We start from the raw sequence: 16,108 nt of genomic DNA on the forward strand, positions 1-16,108 counted from the left end.
CTTCTGTCTCAAAATCCTATGACAATGTTATTGCATTTTCAAGGGCTCACTTACCAAGGAAAGTCAGGATTGGAATTAGGGTTTGAGAAAATACTTTAGGGTGTCTAGGGGTTGGGGGAGGGAACAGTTTCCCTTCTACTTCTAGGGATCCTTTTTAATTTCTTTTTAATTTCCTTTTTAATTTATTCCCCAGATGATCACCTCTGATACCCTGAAGGGGGCAATAGCAGTTTTTATTGCCTAGCACAGAACTGGGCATTATTATTGGGAGAAAGGATAGGAGCTGCCTACATAGCCTGCCAATGCTAGGTTTCTCTCTATATCTACTACACCATCATCTAGGTTAGGACTGTGGAGTGAATCTTGTGGGGAGGGGCTGGATGGGAAAGCCCCTGGCTCTTCTGTTCCTGAGATTTTTCTAAAGGGGTTTAGAATAGGAAGACTAGAGGGGAATGAGCAGGCCTTAGACTAGGGAGGGTAGATGTCAAGTTCTACACCTTCTCGTTCTCAATGTATTCCCCAGCTGAGCAGATCCAGCTCTGGCTCTGTGATCTGCTAGAATCCAACATCATACTGCCTGGCCCAGGCCCCAGATGCCATCATCGTGCTCTAGAGCTATGGTGGCAAATGTATGGCACATGTGCCAGAGGGGGGCACTCAGAGCCCTTTCTGTGAGCATGTGCATCATCGCTCCAGCACAGAGTTCACCAGAGTTCGTTACTAGGAAGCCAGAGGGATGTGGGGCTGGGCTGCTTCCCTCCCCCTCTTCACATGTGTCTGAGGACATTTCTCACAACATCCACCTCTCTAAAAGGTTTGCCATCACTGCTCTAGGGTCACTGCCAGTGACTGAAAGGGTTGCACTGTTCTACCAGCCCCCAAAGGCATTAAGCAACTTTGCCCAAGGATTTGACCAAATTCTAAACAGCATCTCTTTAGCATATGTACTACAGTGGTGGGACACCTAAACCCATCCCCAAATGGAACCTTTATAGCTAGTCAGATGCTACAAATCTAAGACCTCAGAGAGGAGTTGGTCTCTGCAAAGCTCTGTGCAAACTGAATTTCATTTGATGCAACAGGGGAGCTCTGGGAGTCCCACTGGAAAGGGATTTATCATCATTGGTGGGTCACACCTGTTCAAAAACTGAGCAGGAGTGTCTCCGGGAGAAGGAAGCTAAGAGGAGAAATAAATCTAAATTTTGTGAGATGAACAAGGAGGATATGGCCTGAGAAGGGGAGAATAAATAAATGGGTGGGGGTAGGGTGAAAACTGGTTGTTGAGTAGCAGATCTCTCCTGTAAGCCCTCCTGTGGCTCATGTTCTAGTACTTGAGAGAGAGACACAGCTACGTGGGGTAGGGATGGGGAGGGAGCAGGTAGGATCAGCCTTCATGCCTGGGCATTTCCCAGGATTCTATAGATAGGGAAGGGTCACCAATATTGGGGAGAAAGGCTATAAATAGACATCTCCTCTAAGGAAATCACAGACAGGAGTTAGTGCATCAAATACCCTTGGAACCTTGCCCCCTCCCAAACAGACATCAATATGTGCTATAATTGGCACAATGGTCTAGGAGGGGCAAAACTCTGGAATCTTTGTTGGAGGAGCAGCCAGTGCCAGATGTCTTCCTTCTTCCTTCTCTCTGCACCCCACTTTGGATGTTGGATTCCAACTCTACTGGGACTAGATTCCTTGGATTCTGTCAGGATATAAGAAGAAAACTGAGTCTCTTGTTGCCAATAGATGTCCTGGAGGTCCTGCAACCCACAGCCAGCTGGATAAAGGCATATCTCTGATCCCAGGGTAAAGTTATGTGTTTTCTGACCAGAGGTGTCTATATAAGCTTCAGCCTCTGGCCCATCGCTGTCTGCTGGTCTGGAAACTGCTGTTTGATGCCTCATCTGACCCAAGAGGCTGTTATTCTCTTTAGTCCAGGTCAGCCATCACAGTGCTGGGGTCTCACTCACACCCCCTAGGAGTGGAGCTAGGAGATGTTTCCGAAGGAAGCTGTAGAAAAAATAAAAATGAAAGAAGAGCTAGGGTAGTAGAGCAGAGAGTTCACCTCTCAGCAGACAGGAATTTGTGCCTCTCTGTTGTCTCTGAAAGCCTTACCTGAACATCTCAAACTCTTTCAGGACACCAGCTTCAAGAAATTCTGCCTGATGTCTACACTCAATCTTTTCTTCCAGTGAGAACCCAGCTCATGGTTCCTTCCAATGAGAACTTGGCTCTGGTTCTGACTGCGTTTACCCTCAGTCTTTTTTTTCCCAGTCAGAGATCTCAGCTCCTCAACAGAAACCATTTCTCATAGTCATAATCATAGATTGTCAGAACTTGAAAAGACCTTAGATATCATCTGGTCCAATGACCTCATTTGGCAGATGAGGAAGCTGAGACTCAGAGAGAGGAAGACATTTGTCAAAGATAACAGGTTGAGTCAATCTCACTCTGAATCTCCTAAGTTTCTTATCTCTGACTTTCATCCCTAACCACACTGACTTCTAGCCCCCAACTCCACCATGTCCATCCTGCTAGGCCAGATTGGGGGAGGGGGTTAATATATAGTCAAGGAGGTTTTCCTCCCCACCCCTCCTTCTTTCTCCTTACCCTCTAGCTGGTAAAGTTTAAACAGATCCCTCACCTTGGCTCAGCAAGTGCAGGTTCCGGACTTCTTCTCGTACCTGCAGCTGTAGGACCTGCTGCAGCACCTCTTGTCTCTGGGCCTCCTGTAGTAGCCCCATGCGCTGAAGCTTTTCTGCATTCAGCCTCAACAGTGCCCGACCTAGGTATACCCAAAGAGACCGTGGCTGGGGTGAAGATAGACAAAGAAACACACTGGGAGACATGGGGAGAGGTGAAAGCTAGAATGGGGGACAGGCACACACTGTGGTGACATAGAGAAAGGCCACAGTTAGAATGAGGGATAAACATGCACAATATCAGGCCTGGAGAGATGTCACCCTCTAATTTAGGCTGGAGTAAAGAATAGACGCTGAGACATAAGACACACATAGAATTTTGCTCTCCTACATATACACTTGTAGACATAGCTAACAGACATCGACACCCACAAAAACACAGACAAGCAGACCCAGACACAAACACAGGCACACACACTTGGGTAGACACATAGCCACCCAAACCCACACTAAACACTTCAATTCCCCAATCTCCCAGCGCACCAGTGATGGCATGGTGGGAGAAGGCTTCCACGTAGATGAGGTAGTTGTGGGGACAATGCTTCTTCAACCACTTGCAGACATCTTGCTGGCTCCACAGGACCACAGGCCGCATCAGGCCACCCAGTGTGGGGCTGGTGTGGTAGAACCCATAGTGGTCATAGTGCCGGCCCTGTAGCAGGAAGGGTGCTGGATAGACCCAAGGAAGGACTTCCTAGCCATAAAAGTAGTGAAACAGTGGGACAGGTAACTGGGGAGGTGGGTGGATAGACAGAAAATAGGCCAATCATATAGTGGGAGAGACTGAAGTTACACATAAGAATGAACTGGGAGGCTTTGGGAGGGGGAGATATTAGAGGGGTCTGGGCAAGGGTTTGGGGAAGGGGCTACCTGCTGTGTTTCAGTGCCCGGCTGCTGCAGGAGCTTGACCGTTCGGCCTCCTGCAGCTCGTTGGCTCCGACTGTCATGCCAAGTGAGGCTGGAGCCTGGTGCCCGCTGTAGCCGGCAGGGGAGGTTCTCAGCAGACACAGTGTGCTCCAAAAGACTCCGGCAGAAGCTGAAATGTGCAGCAGCTATGGAGACACAAGAAAGGATTGGGAGGCGGGGGTTGAAGATAATTAGAGGGACTCAAACCCAGATCCCAGTCTATTCCTCTCCCCCTTGTCCTACCAAACTCAGAAAGTGTCAGAAAGTTTCCTGGATCCCAAATAAGGGGTGTACTGGTAAATGTTTAACAATTGGCTGTCTGTGGAAAAATGGCACCCACAACATACTTTTAAGTTTAATCTGCATTGTTAACATTTTCTCCATCACTTTCTAAAGCCTAGACCAGTGATGGTGAATCTATGGCGCAGGTGCCAAAAATGGCACACAGAGCACTCTCTGTGGACATGTGCTCACCTTCCCCACATTCTACTAGAAGGGCAGAGGGACTCGGTGGAGCTGCTCCCCTCCTCCTCTCCACCATGCCTGGTGACATTGTTTCATATCCCCTACTCAGTAACCTAATGGAAGCACACAAAGGGTAAAGTGGGTGGCTCAAAGGTGGCAGAGCTGGAAGGGAGCAGAGTATTTGGGCCACTCCCCTCCCCCTCTTCACCTGTGCTGAGGACACTCCTCACATGACCCACTTCTCTGCCCAGTGGCCAAATGGGAACCCTTCCTCTCTCACAGTATGTGGTCTATGGGGGGACAGGCACAGCACTTGGTCTGGGGGGTGGTGGTGGAGGCAGGGCCTGGTACTCCATTTCTAAAAGGTTCGCCATCACTGTTCTAGACAATTAATAAAACAATAAATCAAGCCCTGATTTTTTTTTGTAACAGTTGATGATTTCTGAGATGGAAATACTCCAACTGAAAATTTAACACTTTGCCAAGCTGGTAAGAGCTAGTTTCAGTATATCTCTACCCAGATCTACCCTTTCCTCATAATGTTTTTCAGTTTTCCCTATAGCAGCCTCACACCTCAATTCAAGATTCACTCACAGGGTGCTTGGCATTGAGAATGAGCCCAACATTTCTCATTCCTGAAAGAGTGGGCAGTTCCGGAACACCCATTACATAGATAACAACTCTGAGTCATACAAAAATGGACTGAAAATACTGGGATGCTAGCCTGAAGAAAACAATCTGGGGGTGGGAGAGAGGGAATAGAAAGCATGATATCTGTCTTCAAATATGTGAAGGACAGTAGTGTCGAAGAAGAATTAGATTTAGTTATATGAAATCATAAAAATAATTGAGTCCAATCCATATCTGAATTGGAATCCTCTCTACATATCAAAACATAGTAAAAACACAGAATAGTCATCCAACCTTTACTTAAAGATGTCTAGTGGGGACAACTGGGTAACACAGTGGATAGAGCACCAGGTCTGGAGTTGAGAGGATCTGGGTTCAAATTTGGCCTCAGACCCTTACTAGCTGTGTGACCCTGGGCAAATCACTTAACCCTGTTTGCCTAGCCCTTGCCCTTCTGTTTTAGAGTTGTTACTAAGACAGAAAGTAGGGTTAAAAACAAAAAAAGATCTCTGGTGACAGAGAGCTCACTATCTAATGAAGAAGTCCATTTTACTTTTTGATAGATCTGATTATTTCCTTTATATTGGTCCAAGATCTGTCTCCTTATAACATCCAAACATTACTTTTAAAGGTTTTACCATTTGAGCCAAAGTAAAACAAGTCCATTTGTGTTTCTTTACATGAGTCCTTCAAAGACAGCTTTTGGCAATCCCTAACCCTTTTCTTTTCTATGGTAACCAGTTCCAGTTTTTTCAACTGACCCTTCAAAAGAATAGCTTGATATCCTCTCAACATCTTGAGCACCCTCCTCTGGACACACTCCAGTTTGCCTATGTCCTTTTTAAGCTGTGGGTTTTGGCACTGAACACAGTACTGTGGATCTTGTTTAACCAAAATAGAGGACAATTGGACTGTCACCTTGCTTTTTCTTGGCACTATATTCTTATTAATGTAGGCTAATATTGCATCTGGGTTTTGTGTGTGTGTACGTTTGTGTGGCTTTTTGTCTACCTTTTCACAATGTTAACTCCCATTGGATCTGTAATCTGTTTGTATGCCCAGATCTTTTTTCATATGAATATTGCCTAGTCAGACCTCTCCTAGTCTACATTTGTCTAGTTGATATTTTTGGAACTGAAGTGCAGCACTTAAATTCATTCCTATTAAATTTCACCTTATTACATTCAGTGTATTGTTCCATCTTGCAGATGTTTTGAGATCTTCATTCTATTGTCTAGCATGCTACCAATCCCTCTAGCTTTGTGTCATTCACATATCTGATAAGTAGCCATTCATGTCTTCTTCCAATTTACTGATCAAAATGTTGAATAGAATAAGTCCAAAGACAGATTTCTATATCACTCTGCTAAAAGCCTTCCTCTAGGTTTGTATCAATACATTGACTGATTGTTGGGTTCAATTATTCAATTATTTTGAGATCCACCCAATTATATTGTAATTTAATCCCCATCTCAGTTTTGACCACAAGTATATTGGGAGAAACTTTGTCAAATGCCTTACTGAAATCCAGGTTTAACACATAGAATTCATTAATATATAATTCCCCTAATTAATTTACCATAATTGGTCAAAAGAAGAAATGAGGTAATTCTAGCTTGACTTTCTTTTTTTTTTCCAAACCCTTGCTTCTGACTTAGAATCAACACTATATATTGGTTCCAAGGCAAAAGAGTAGCAAGATCTAGGCAACTGGATTAAGTGACTTGCCCAGTCACACAACTAGACATTATCTTAGGTCAGATTTGAACCCAGGACTTCCCATCTATGATTGTGACTTTGAGTCACCTAGATAATCCAACATGACTTTTTCTTAGTGAATTCATTCTAGTTCCTCATGATCACTGATTCCTCATATGGGTTGCATCATCCAATCAAATAAGTAGGGATCGTTATTGCAATGTTCAGAAAAGGCAGTAAGGGCAGTCTGGGATGAATGAAGCCAAATGCCCAAAGCGCCAAATAGTAAATGTGGTCCTTTTATAATATCAGTTAGGAATAATCAGTAATGGAAAGAGAACCATACTTGGAACCAAAAGATCAAGGTTCAAGATGTAGCTTCAGTATCTACTCACTGTATAATTTTGGGCAAGGAATTCTGAATCTCAGCTTCTTCATCTGTAAAATTGGGACAATCACTTTTACTACCTACTTTATGGCAAATAATGTGAGGTTGACACTTTTTAAAATGCTTAAGTGCTATAGAAATATGAGCAATGTGTTTCTTTTAAATTATCAATGGATGACTTTGTAAGAAATACTGGACTGAATTCATTCCTTCCATGAATTCCCTCTTGAATAAACTGTTAGTCATATAGGCACATTTTTTTTTAAAAAATGACACTTTTAAGATAGTGTGATATAAAGGAAAGAGAACAAATGGATTTGAAGTCAGAAGGTTTGAGATTGAATTCTTTTTTTCACTCCTTGCTATCTCTGCAACCTTTGGCAAGTAATTTACCCTTTTGTGACTTGTTTTCTCACTTATAAAATAAAAGAGGGGAAGTAGAAGAGAATATCTCCAAGGTTTCTGCTAGCTCAAATTCCTCTGATCTCCTAGGACAGTGCTAGTGAACCTTTTAGAGATTGCATGCCCAAACTGCACTTTTAAGAGCCCCCCACCCATTACCCCAGACAGCAGAGGGAGGAAGTGCTCACGTTGGGTGGTTGGATGGAGGGATGGAACATTTAAAAATTGCCCTCAGGCTCAGTGGAGAAGGGGAATGAAGCAGCCCCTTCTGGCACCCTGGGGTACATGTGCCACACCTTCACCAACATGGTCCTAGGATATTGGTCATAAGTCAGTTTTGACCAATGCCTCCCTTATTACAAGACTATACCCTGTTAACTGTTTGTCAAACCACTGACTCTTTGGCACACACTATAGTTTACCTCCCCTTGGATACATCAAAATGGAATAGGACCTTCTATTTTGAAGCTCTCACAAAGGCATCCCTTTAATAACACATTCTATCATCTTGCCAAGAATAAAAGTGAAGTTCCCTAGCCTGCTTTTGGAAGAATCCACTTTCTTCTCATTTTCAAAAATAAGTAGTGCATCTGTCCATCCCCAATTTAATGGTACTTCCTCCATCCTTCAGGAATTTCCCAACGATTATTGATTGCAGTTCAGTAACAACATTCATCAATTCCTTCCATTCACTGTGATAGAGTTTGTCCAGGCCAGGTGCCTTGAATTCACTAAAGGCTACTTAACCGTTGCTTTCTTAACTTTGTCTCTCATCTTTCATTTCATTTCCCCAGTAAATATTATTGTTCTATCCTTGCAAGTCCAAAGATCATTCTTCTTAGTAGAGGGAACTAAAATAAAATAGGTGTTGGGTACTTCTGTCTGTTGTGCATTTACTGTAATTCTTTTTCTACTTTTATTCTACTTCTTGCCTCCAAGAAGGACAAGCTGAGGGATGGCTCAGTGGAAAAGAGAAATAGGCCTAGGGTCAGAAAGAGTAGATTTCAAATTATCCTCAGATACTTACTATCTGTGTGAGCCTGGGCAAGTCATTTCATTTTTGAATGACTCGGTTTCTTCAATTGTAAAATGGGGATAAGAATAACACCTATCTCACAGGGTCATGGTGAAGATCAAAGGAAATAATATTTATAAAAAGCACTCAGCACAGTGCATGACATGTAGTAAGTGTGATATAAATGCTTATTTTCTTCACCACAGTAGTTTTTAAAAGTACCCCCTTGGGGCAGCTAAGTAGTATAGTAGATAGAGTGTCAGGCCTGGAGTCCAGAGGACCCAGGCTCAAATTTGGCCTCCAACATCTCTTAGCTGTATGACCCTGGGGAAATCTTTTAACCCTGATTGCCTATCCTTTATTGCTCTTCTGTTTTAGAATTGATACTAAGAAGTCAAGATTTTAAATAAATAAATAAAAATAAAAATATCCCTCTCCTTTACTTTCATTTAGCATTTATCTAAGCCTTAGCTTTAGGGTTCCTGGTACTGTTCTTAAAGGACTATGCCACTTATTTTTCCTTCTATTTCTCCTGTTACCTGCTCTTTTTCTTAAACTCTTCTATCTTATGCAAAAAATATACCAAAAGTCTTAGGGCAGTTTAAGCTTTAATAAGCATATTAAATAATTTATGTATATTTCATTAATTTCCACTTACTATTTCATTAGTGTTAACCATTATTGATATTGATTTATTAATATTTAATGATTTTATTAAAGCTTAAACTGCATGAAGACTTTTGGGATACCCTGCATAAACTCTTTAAAAAACAAATAAAACACCAAGATGGTCAATATATTACCTGTGCATCCATATCTATTTCTTTAGAAAGCTTCCCCATTTATTTCTTATTGAAATAATTCATTTGTGTGTCTTCAGATTTATTTTTCTCAAAAGATTGCTAACTCTCCTGCACTAACTTCTCCTGCATGAATTTAGGACACAGGATCTAACTTATCCTTTCTCTGAACTCTGAGACTTGCTCTCCCAAAATCTGGTGGGGTGGGGGGAGGGATGTTACCCTATACCTGGTGATCACCTCTTTATCTATCTCCTACTTGAAGATGTCATGGCAACCGCCTTCCAAGGTTCCTTTCTATTTCACTAACCAGTTTTTTTCCTTTGTGGTCAAAATCTGATCCACAACAGTGGAACCATCAGATTGGCAAAGGTGACAAAGAAAGAAAATGAGATATGTTGGAGAGGCTGCCAGAAAACAGGCACATTTGTGTACCAGTAGAGCTGTGAATTGGTCCAGCCATTCTGGAAAGCAACTTGGAATTATAACCCCAAAGTTACTAAATTATTCTTGCCCTTTGACCCAAAGATATCATTTCTAGGCCTGCACTTCAAAGAGATCAAAGAAAGAAGAAAAGATCTTATATGTACAAAGAATATTTACAGCAGCTCTTTTTGTGGCAAAGAACTGGAAACAAAAGGGGCACCCATCTACTGTGGGACGGCTGAACAAATTATGGCATATGAATGTAATGAAATACTATTGTGTTTTAAGCAATGATAAAGTGGGACTATTTCAGAAATACCTGAGATGACTTATTTAAATTGATGCAGAGTGATGTGGGTTTGAACCAGGAAAACAATTTATACTGCGACATCAACATTTTAAATACAAACAACCTAAGAACTCTGATCAATGTGTCAGTCAACTATAATTGAATGCTGCTCATCTTATGACAGAGAGGTAATGGATTAATATGCAGAATAAGAAACATATTATTTGATGTGGTTGATTGTTTTGCTTGACTCTGTTTATACCATACAAGGGTTTTAGGTTTTTTGTTTTGTTTTTTAGTAGGAGGGAGAAAAAAAATTAATGTTTGATCATTTAAGAACAAGAAAAAAACCTTTTCAAGTAGAAATACTATTCACATACTGACTTCTCCCTTTTGGGAATATATATATACATATATATCACATGCATATATATGTATATGTACATACATACATACAATGACATATAATAAAGGACAGAATTAAGGGTGGTGAGTGGGGCAATGAGGTAGCACAGTGGATACAGTGCCAGGCTGGAGTCAGGAGGACCTATGTTCAACTCTGGCTTCAAATACTTCCTAGGTGTGTGACCCTAGGCAAGTGACTTAATCCCATTTTCCTAGCCCTTGCTGCTCTTCTGTCTTAGAACTAACACTGAGACTGAGGCAGTTGGGTGTCTTAATAGATAGATTTAGGCCTAAGCCTAGAGATGGGAGGTCCTGGGTTAAAATTTGACCTCAGACACTTTTTAGTTGTGTGACCCTAGATAAGTCACATAATCCTCATTACCTATTCTTTACCACTCTTTTATTCATATTTTATTTTCCCAGTTACATATAATAATTTTCAACATACATTTTTCAGGATAAGATCCAAGTTGTTTCCCTCCCTTTCCTATCCCCCTCCCCAAGATGGTAAGCAATTTGATCTGAGTTATAAATGCATGATCATAGAATACTTATTTCCATTTTGGTCATTGTTGTGAGAGAACATTCATATAAAACCAAACCCCAAAATTAAAACACAAATAAAATTAAGTGAAAAGTTGTATGCTTTGATCTATTTTCCTACTCTAATGGTTCTCTGGAGGTAGAGAGCATTCTTTGTCATGTCTTTCAGAATTATTCTGTATCATTGCATTGCTGATAATAGTTAAATATTTCACAGTTAATCATCATATAATACTGCTGTTTCTATGTACAGTGTTCTCCTGGTTCTGCTCATTTCAGTGTTCATTAGTTTATGTAGGTCTTTCCAGGCTTTTCTGAAATCTTCCTGTTCATTATTTTTTTTAATAGTATAATACTATTCCATCACAATCATATATCACAGTTTATTCAGTCATTCCCTAAATAATGGACATACCCTCAATTTCTGATTCTTTGCCACCACACAAAGAGCTGCTATAAACATTTTTGTGCAAATACGTCCTTTCCCCTCTTTTTTAAAAAATATCTTTGGGACACAGACCAAGAAATGGTATCATTGGATCAAAGGGTTTTACCATTCTTCAGCCTTGGAACCAGTACTTAGTATTAACTCCAAGACAGAAGGTAAGGTAAGAATTGATACTAAGACAGAGGGTAATGGTTTAAAAACAAACAAACAATAGAAAAGAGCAATGAATGAGGTTAGTATTCTATTTGATATATGGGAAAAACTTAACTACTAGGGTGGCTCAAGAATTGTGAATTTCCTATCACTGGAGATCTTTAAGTGAAAAGACTGACTGACAGTTTGTCAGGGATACTGTAGAGGGAGATTCTTGTTCAGGTATAGATTGGCCTACATGATCCTTAAGGTCCCTTCCAACAAGATTCTGCCAACCATTATTACAGAACTTCTCTTTCCTCCAAAAAATGCACTTTTCCCCGCTGCCTTCCTGACCATTATTCAGTAGTTGGGGGATGGACTTGAGGGTTGTGCTTTTTCCAGGGGGTCTGGGAGATGATTCAAAATGCAACAAGGGTGAAGAGAAGGATGTGCTTAAAAAGTCTTTTGACTCATATACAACCAATCCATAAATCTTTCTTATTAGTCCCAGCACCTCCCAAGAGCAACCTGTCCAGTTCCAGGTGCTGTTACTTTGGAGGACCCTCAGGTCTTAATGTAAACATAAAGCCCTAGGTTCAGTTCAGTAGCAGTTCTGTGGAGTAAAAAATGCAGGAAGCATGGCTCTCCTCAATTTGCAGGTAGGAAAACTGAGGCTTAGGTTTGATTGCCCTCTCCCCACTACCTCTTTGAGAGATGCAATTCTTAAATCTCAGAAGATCTTTAGATATAGGACTCCCAATTGATAGTGCCTCTGAGATTCAACCCAACACTTTGTTTTACTTGGAATACCTGCCCTTGGAAAAACTAACAAAGTCATTCATGACACCTAGGCCCAGGACACTTATTCTTGCTATAATAGCCATTAGCTAATGGGGAGCGGGAAGAAAAGGAAATGGTTCATTAGGGAACATAGGATGACAGAATTCACCTGAGTTCCCTTCAGACCTCTTTGGTCTGACACAGGGGACATTCATTTGTTTCCCAGGTTCCCAGTTTGACATTACTTAGGAGGCATAGTACGGAGAGGTCTGACATAGACCAAATCCTATAATAAACTAATAGGTGATATTGGAGAAGAGGGAGTCAGGTCCAAAGCCTTCTTTGAACATCCCTTCCCTTTAGCTTTGAGGACTAGGACTTTGCTGATGCTTCATCCAAGGGTGTGTGTGTGTGTGTGTGTGTGTGTGTGTGTGTGTGTGTGTGTGTGTAGGGGGGCTGAAATTATTTTAATGGAGACTGGGGAGTCCTGGAGACTCAGTGCAGGGAATTGGGTCTGGGCTACTGGGACTCCCCAAGCCAGAGAAGTTTGGAACGTAATCACTCTGCCCCAGTACTGTTCCTCCCTAGAGAAACCTGTCTGACATCCAGGCCCAATTGACATCTGTACATACCTGCCTTCTTAGCACCTCCCCTCATTTCCTGCTTTTCCCTTTTTGGTGGCAGAGAGGCAGGGCTACCCCTTCCCACTTATCACCAAACTTTCACAAATAGAGTCTGATTGAGAGGCAGGGGTCCTAAACTCCCCACTTACTAGACCGGTCTGCATCCAGGTTTCCTTGGCAAGGAGGAGAGGAAAAGTGAAGGGGGATCTTTGAAAGGGAGCTTTCTTTAAGCCTTAGCCCCAGGTCTTTTCTCCCTTCCTCCCAGCTCTGACATGTACAAAATGCTGCTAAACCAAACCCTTTTCATCTTGGGTGTGTGTGTGAAGAGAGGTGTATAATTTTCCCTACAAGGGGAGCTAGGCTCTTAAGAGAGAGGACTGCATGCCTATAAGGGTCAATTCCCCAAGAGAGTTGTGCCCCTAAGAGAGGTAGTGCCCTTGAGGGAGAAGAGGATTCTTTGGAGAACCAGTTCCCTAAAAAGGGTCCTCCGGGAACTCAGTGGGTATGGGTTCTGTTGCCCCCCCTTCCATTTCCTCCCTTCTTTCCCAGGGGATCGGACCAGGGCTGGGAACAACAGGAAGATGGGAAATCAAAGGCGGCTCCACCCCCCCCCCCAACTACAAAGGCGACCGATTTGTCGTTGCTTCCTTTCCCCTCCCCCCACCCTTTGCTGGGGGAATGAGGAGAACTGTCACGGAGGAGTCACCCCAACCCTTCAGGCAAGAGGGGTCTCCTCCCTTTAGCACTGACTAGAATTGAGAGGGACTGGAAATCCCTGTCTCAGACCTCCCCCAACCATTTCTCTTCTTAGTCCCCAAGAGACCTCGGCCCAGAACCCACTCGGGCCAGGCTTAGAACAAACCTCAGTCAGGGATCCCCCACAAAATAATCCGCCCCGCTTCGAATCCGGCTGCGCAGCACCAGCACGAGAAATCATAAATTGGGGCTGAAACGGGATGGGGCGAACTGGAGATCCGGCTCGCTTCTTCTCCACTGTGCCGCAGCTTTATCAGCTGAATGGGAACCTCCCGCCTATCAGTTCCAGCTAGACCTGGTGTCCTTTGCCACCCTTGCCCCCTAGTCCCGAACACTCTTCTCACCTTGGCCCTAGGGCCCTCGGATCCCCGAACCCCAGCCCCCTGCCAGCTCTCACCGTCCACATCTCTGCGGTCCCCGAAGCTCGTCCTCACCGCCCCAGCGCGGCCTCTCGGAGGGCTCAGCTTGGACCTCAGCTCTGTGAACATGGGGCATCCGCGCCGCGGGGGAAAATCAGAGGGGCTCGGGATGGAGGCGTGGACGCGGGCTCAGGGTCCCGCCCCGGCTCCAGCTCCGGTTCGGGTTCTGGCCCCGACCCGGCTCACAGTCAGCGCCTAGTCTGAGGTTCCAAGACACCGACACCGAGACACACGCGCGCACACACACACGCACACGCACACGCACAAACACACAGACAATTCACACACACCCCTTCGGGAAGTGCAGAGGGGCGGGGAATGTGTCACAGAGAGGGAACGAGGGTGCTGATCCAGCTGTGTGTCTTTCGGTGTATGCGTGTGACTGAGTGTGCTAGCGTATGCCTATGCTTACCGAGTTGAGGTTTCTTTACCCCCGCCCCCGCTCTACGGGCTGCCCCGGTCTCCTCGGGTCCGCCCCTAGATCTGCCAGCCCCGCCCTGCTTCCCTGGCCCCTTGGATGGGTGGGGAAAGCTAGCAATGAAGGTAAATGACCCAAGCTTTTTTCTTGGGTGTGCCCCTCTTTACCTCTCCCAGTCTTTCGAGTTTCGGGGTTGGAGGCAAGGGGGAGACACTCTCGTTCAAACCCTTGCACCCCCCGGGCTCCATTAAGGACAAATAGTCACCGGAAACAGCGGCCTCAGATGGTCAGCACAGCTCCTCACTGACTGGCACGCGTGTGTGTACCATCCATGTCTTACGCCTGTCTACGTCCGGCTGTCTATGTTTGAGATTCTTTTGGAATGCGTGTGCGTGTGTGTATGTGTAGATCTGGGTCTGAGGTGATGTGTATCTGTATTCTTTTTCATTTTGTATTTAATATTTGTATCCCTAGCACTAATGCACAGTGCCTTGTACATTAATAGATGGTTGTCAAATGAACGGATTCATGATCGTTCGCTGTGTTTACCTGTGTGAATGTGTGCCTTACATGTTTTTAAACCTGCTCTGTTCCTGCTTCCATGTCTCTGAGCCTCTGCGATTTTGTGCTTCTGAATCCTCCCCCTTCAATCTCCTCACACATTGATGGGGTTTAATTTGTGTTGGATTTGGGTGGTGTCCATCCCACCAAAGTGGCAGAAGTCCTAGCAAGAATCTCCACAGTCAAATGCGCGTTGTATATGGGGGGGGAGGGGGGGTGAAGGGGGGTGAAGGGGAAAGTAAAAACATGAATCATGTAACCATGGAAAATTTTTCTAAAAAAAATAAAATATTAAAAAAAAAAAAAAAAGAATCTCCCCAGTCGAAGAGTGAAAAAAGACATTCTCTTCTCTCTTCTGTCTTTTCTCACTCCCTCCCCAATGTAAGGCCCCTGGCTCCCATTAAAATACTACGTCCTTTATCATCCCTTTGGGGTTGAGGGACAAAGAAACAGACTAGAGCTGTTTGCTGCTCCTGCTTCACTGCAGTATTTGTGCAGTATTTGGGGATTCTAGCCCTAGCCTTAAGCAGGGAGGGGAACATACCCGTTGTGGGGCAGATACCTATGGAGCCTGAAAGCAAGTATATCATTCTGCGGCCAAAGCTGTCAGCTCTCAATTAAATGTACTGACAACATAGAAAAAATAAAACAGTGGATAATCCACAGATCATTCCTCCTTTTATTTGAAAGCCATCAAAGAATATTTCCCACACACACACTCTGAATATTTACCTTCCTAATTCAGTTTGCTGCAGGCTTGCATTTTAAGGATCAATGTCAAATAGATGGGGGGAAGGAGGGAAGGTTAATTGGACTAATTGCTTTTTAGAGATCTAGGAGGGACTTGGGAAGGGTACCTAGACAGGCAATTGAGTCTCTCAGCTTTTCATGATGAATTGAATTTCCTAAAAAGCAGAAGTCACAGCTTGTAGGGGGCGGGGTGGGTGGGGAGTGGGGAAGGGATGAGACCATATGGAATCCCATATGGTAGTTTAGCTGCTAGCTTTTGGGGGATGGGACCTGATATCCAGAAAAGGGGTACATTTCTGGAGGGAAGGAACAGCGGTGAATCAAAGAATCTTTGATGGGGGAGGGGATCTATGGGTCCTTCTGGTTCTTCTGCATCCAAGGACTCAGAATGGGTGGAAGTTTCCTGTGATTTATGATTTTGTTTCAAGGTCTTTAACTTATTTTCCCCCCTAAGGATGATGTCCTCAGAAGGCCTGGTATCTACCAGGGGAAGCTCCCTAAGACCATAAGTTAGGGGCTCTCATCCATTCCAGCTGTCATTTCTTTGGA

The 16,108-nt window shown here is 43.7% G+C and overlaps 1 protein-coding gene across 1 annotated transcript; it reads right to left on the reverse strand.

The window, feature by feature from the left end:
* Window positions 1–1,987: 1,987 nt before the first annotated feature.
* SAMD10 (sterile alpha motif domain containing 10) lies at window positions 1,988–13,899 on the reverse strand. Its single transcript, XM_044661188.1, has 5 exons — window positions 13,809–13,899; window positions 3,573–3,754; window positions 3,186–3,354; window positions 2,645–2,785; window positions 1,988–2,010 (listed from the first exon to the last, which is right to left on the reverse strand). The coding sequence occupies exons 1-5, from the start codon at window positions 13,897–13,899 to the stop codon at window positions 1,988–1,990; spliced, it is 606 nt and encodes a 201-aa protein (XP_044517123.1).
* Between the last annotated feature and the right edge of the window lie 2,209 nt (window positions 13,900–16,108).

This window comes from Gracilinanus agilis, chromosome 2, assembly GCF_016433145.1.
Source record: "Gracilinanus agilis isolate LMUSP501 chromosome 2, AgileGrace, whole genome shotgun sequence".
NCBI lineage: Eukaryota > Metazoa > Chordata > Mammalia > Didelphimorphia > Didelphidae > Gracilinanus > Gracilinanus agilis.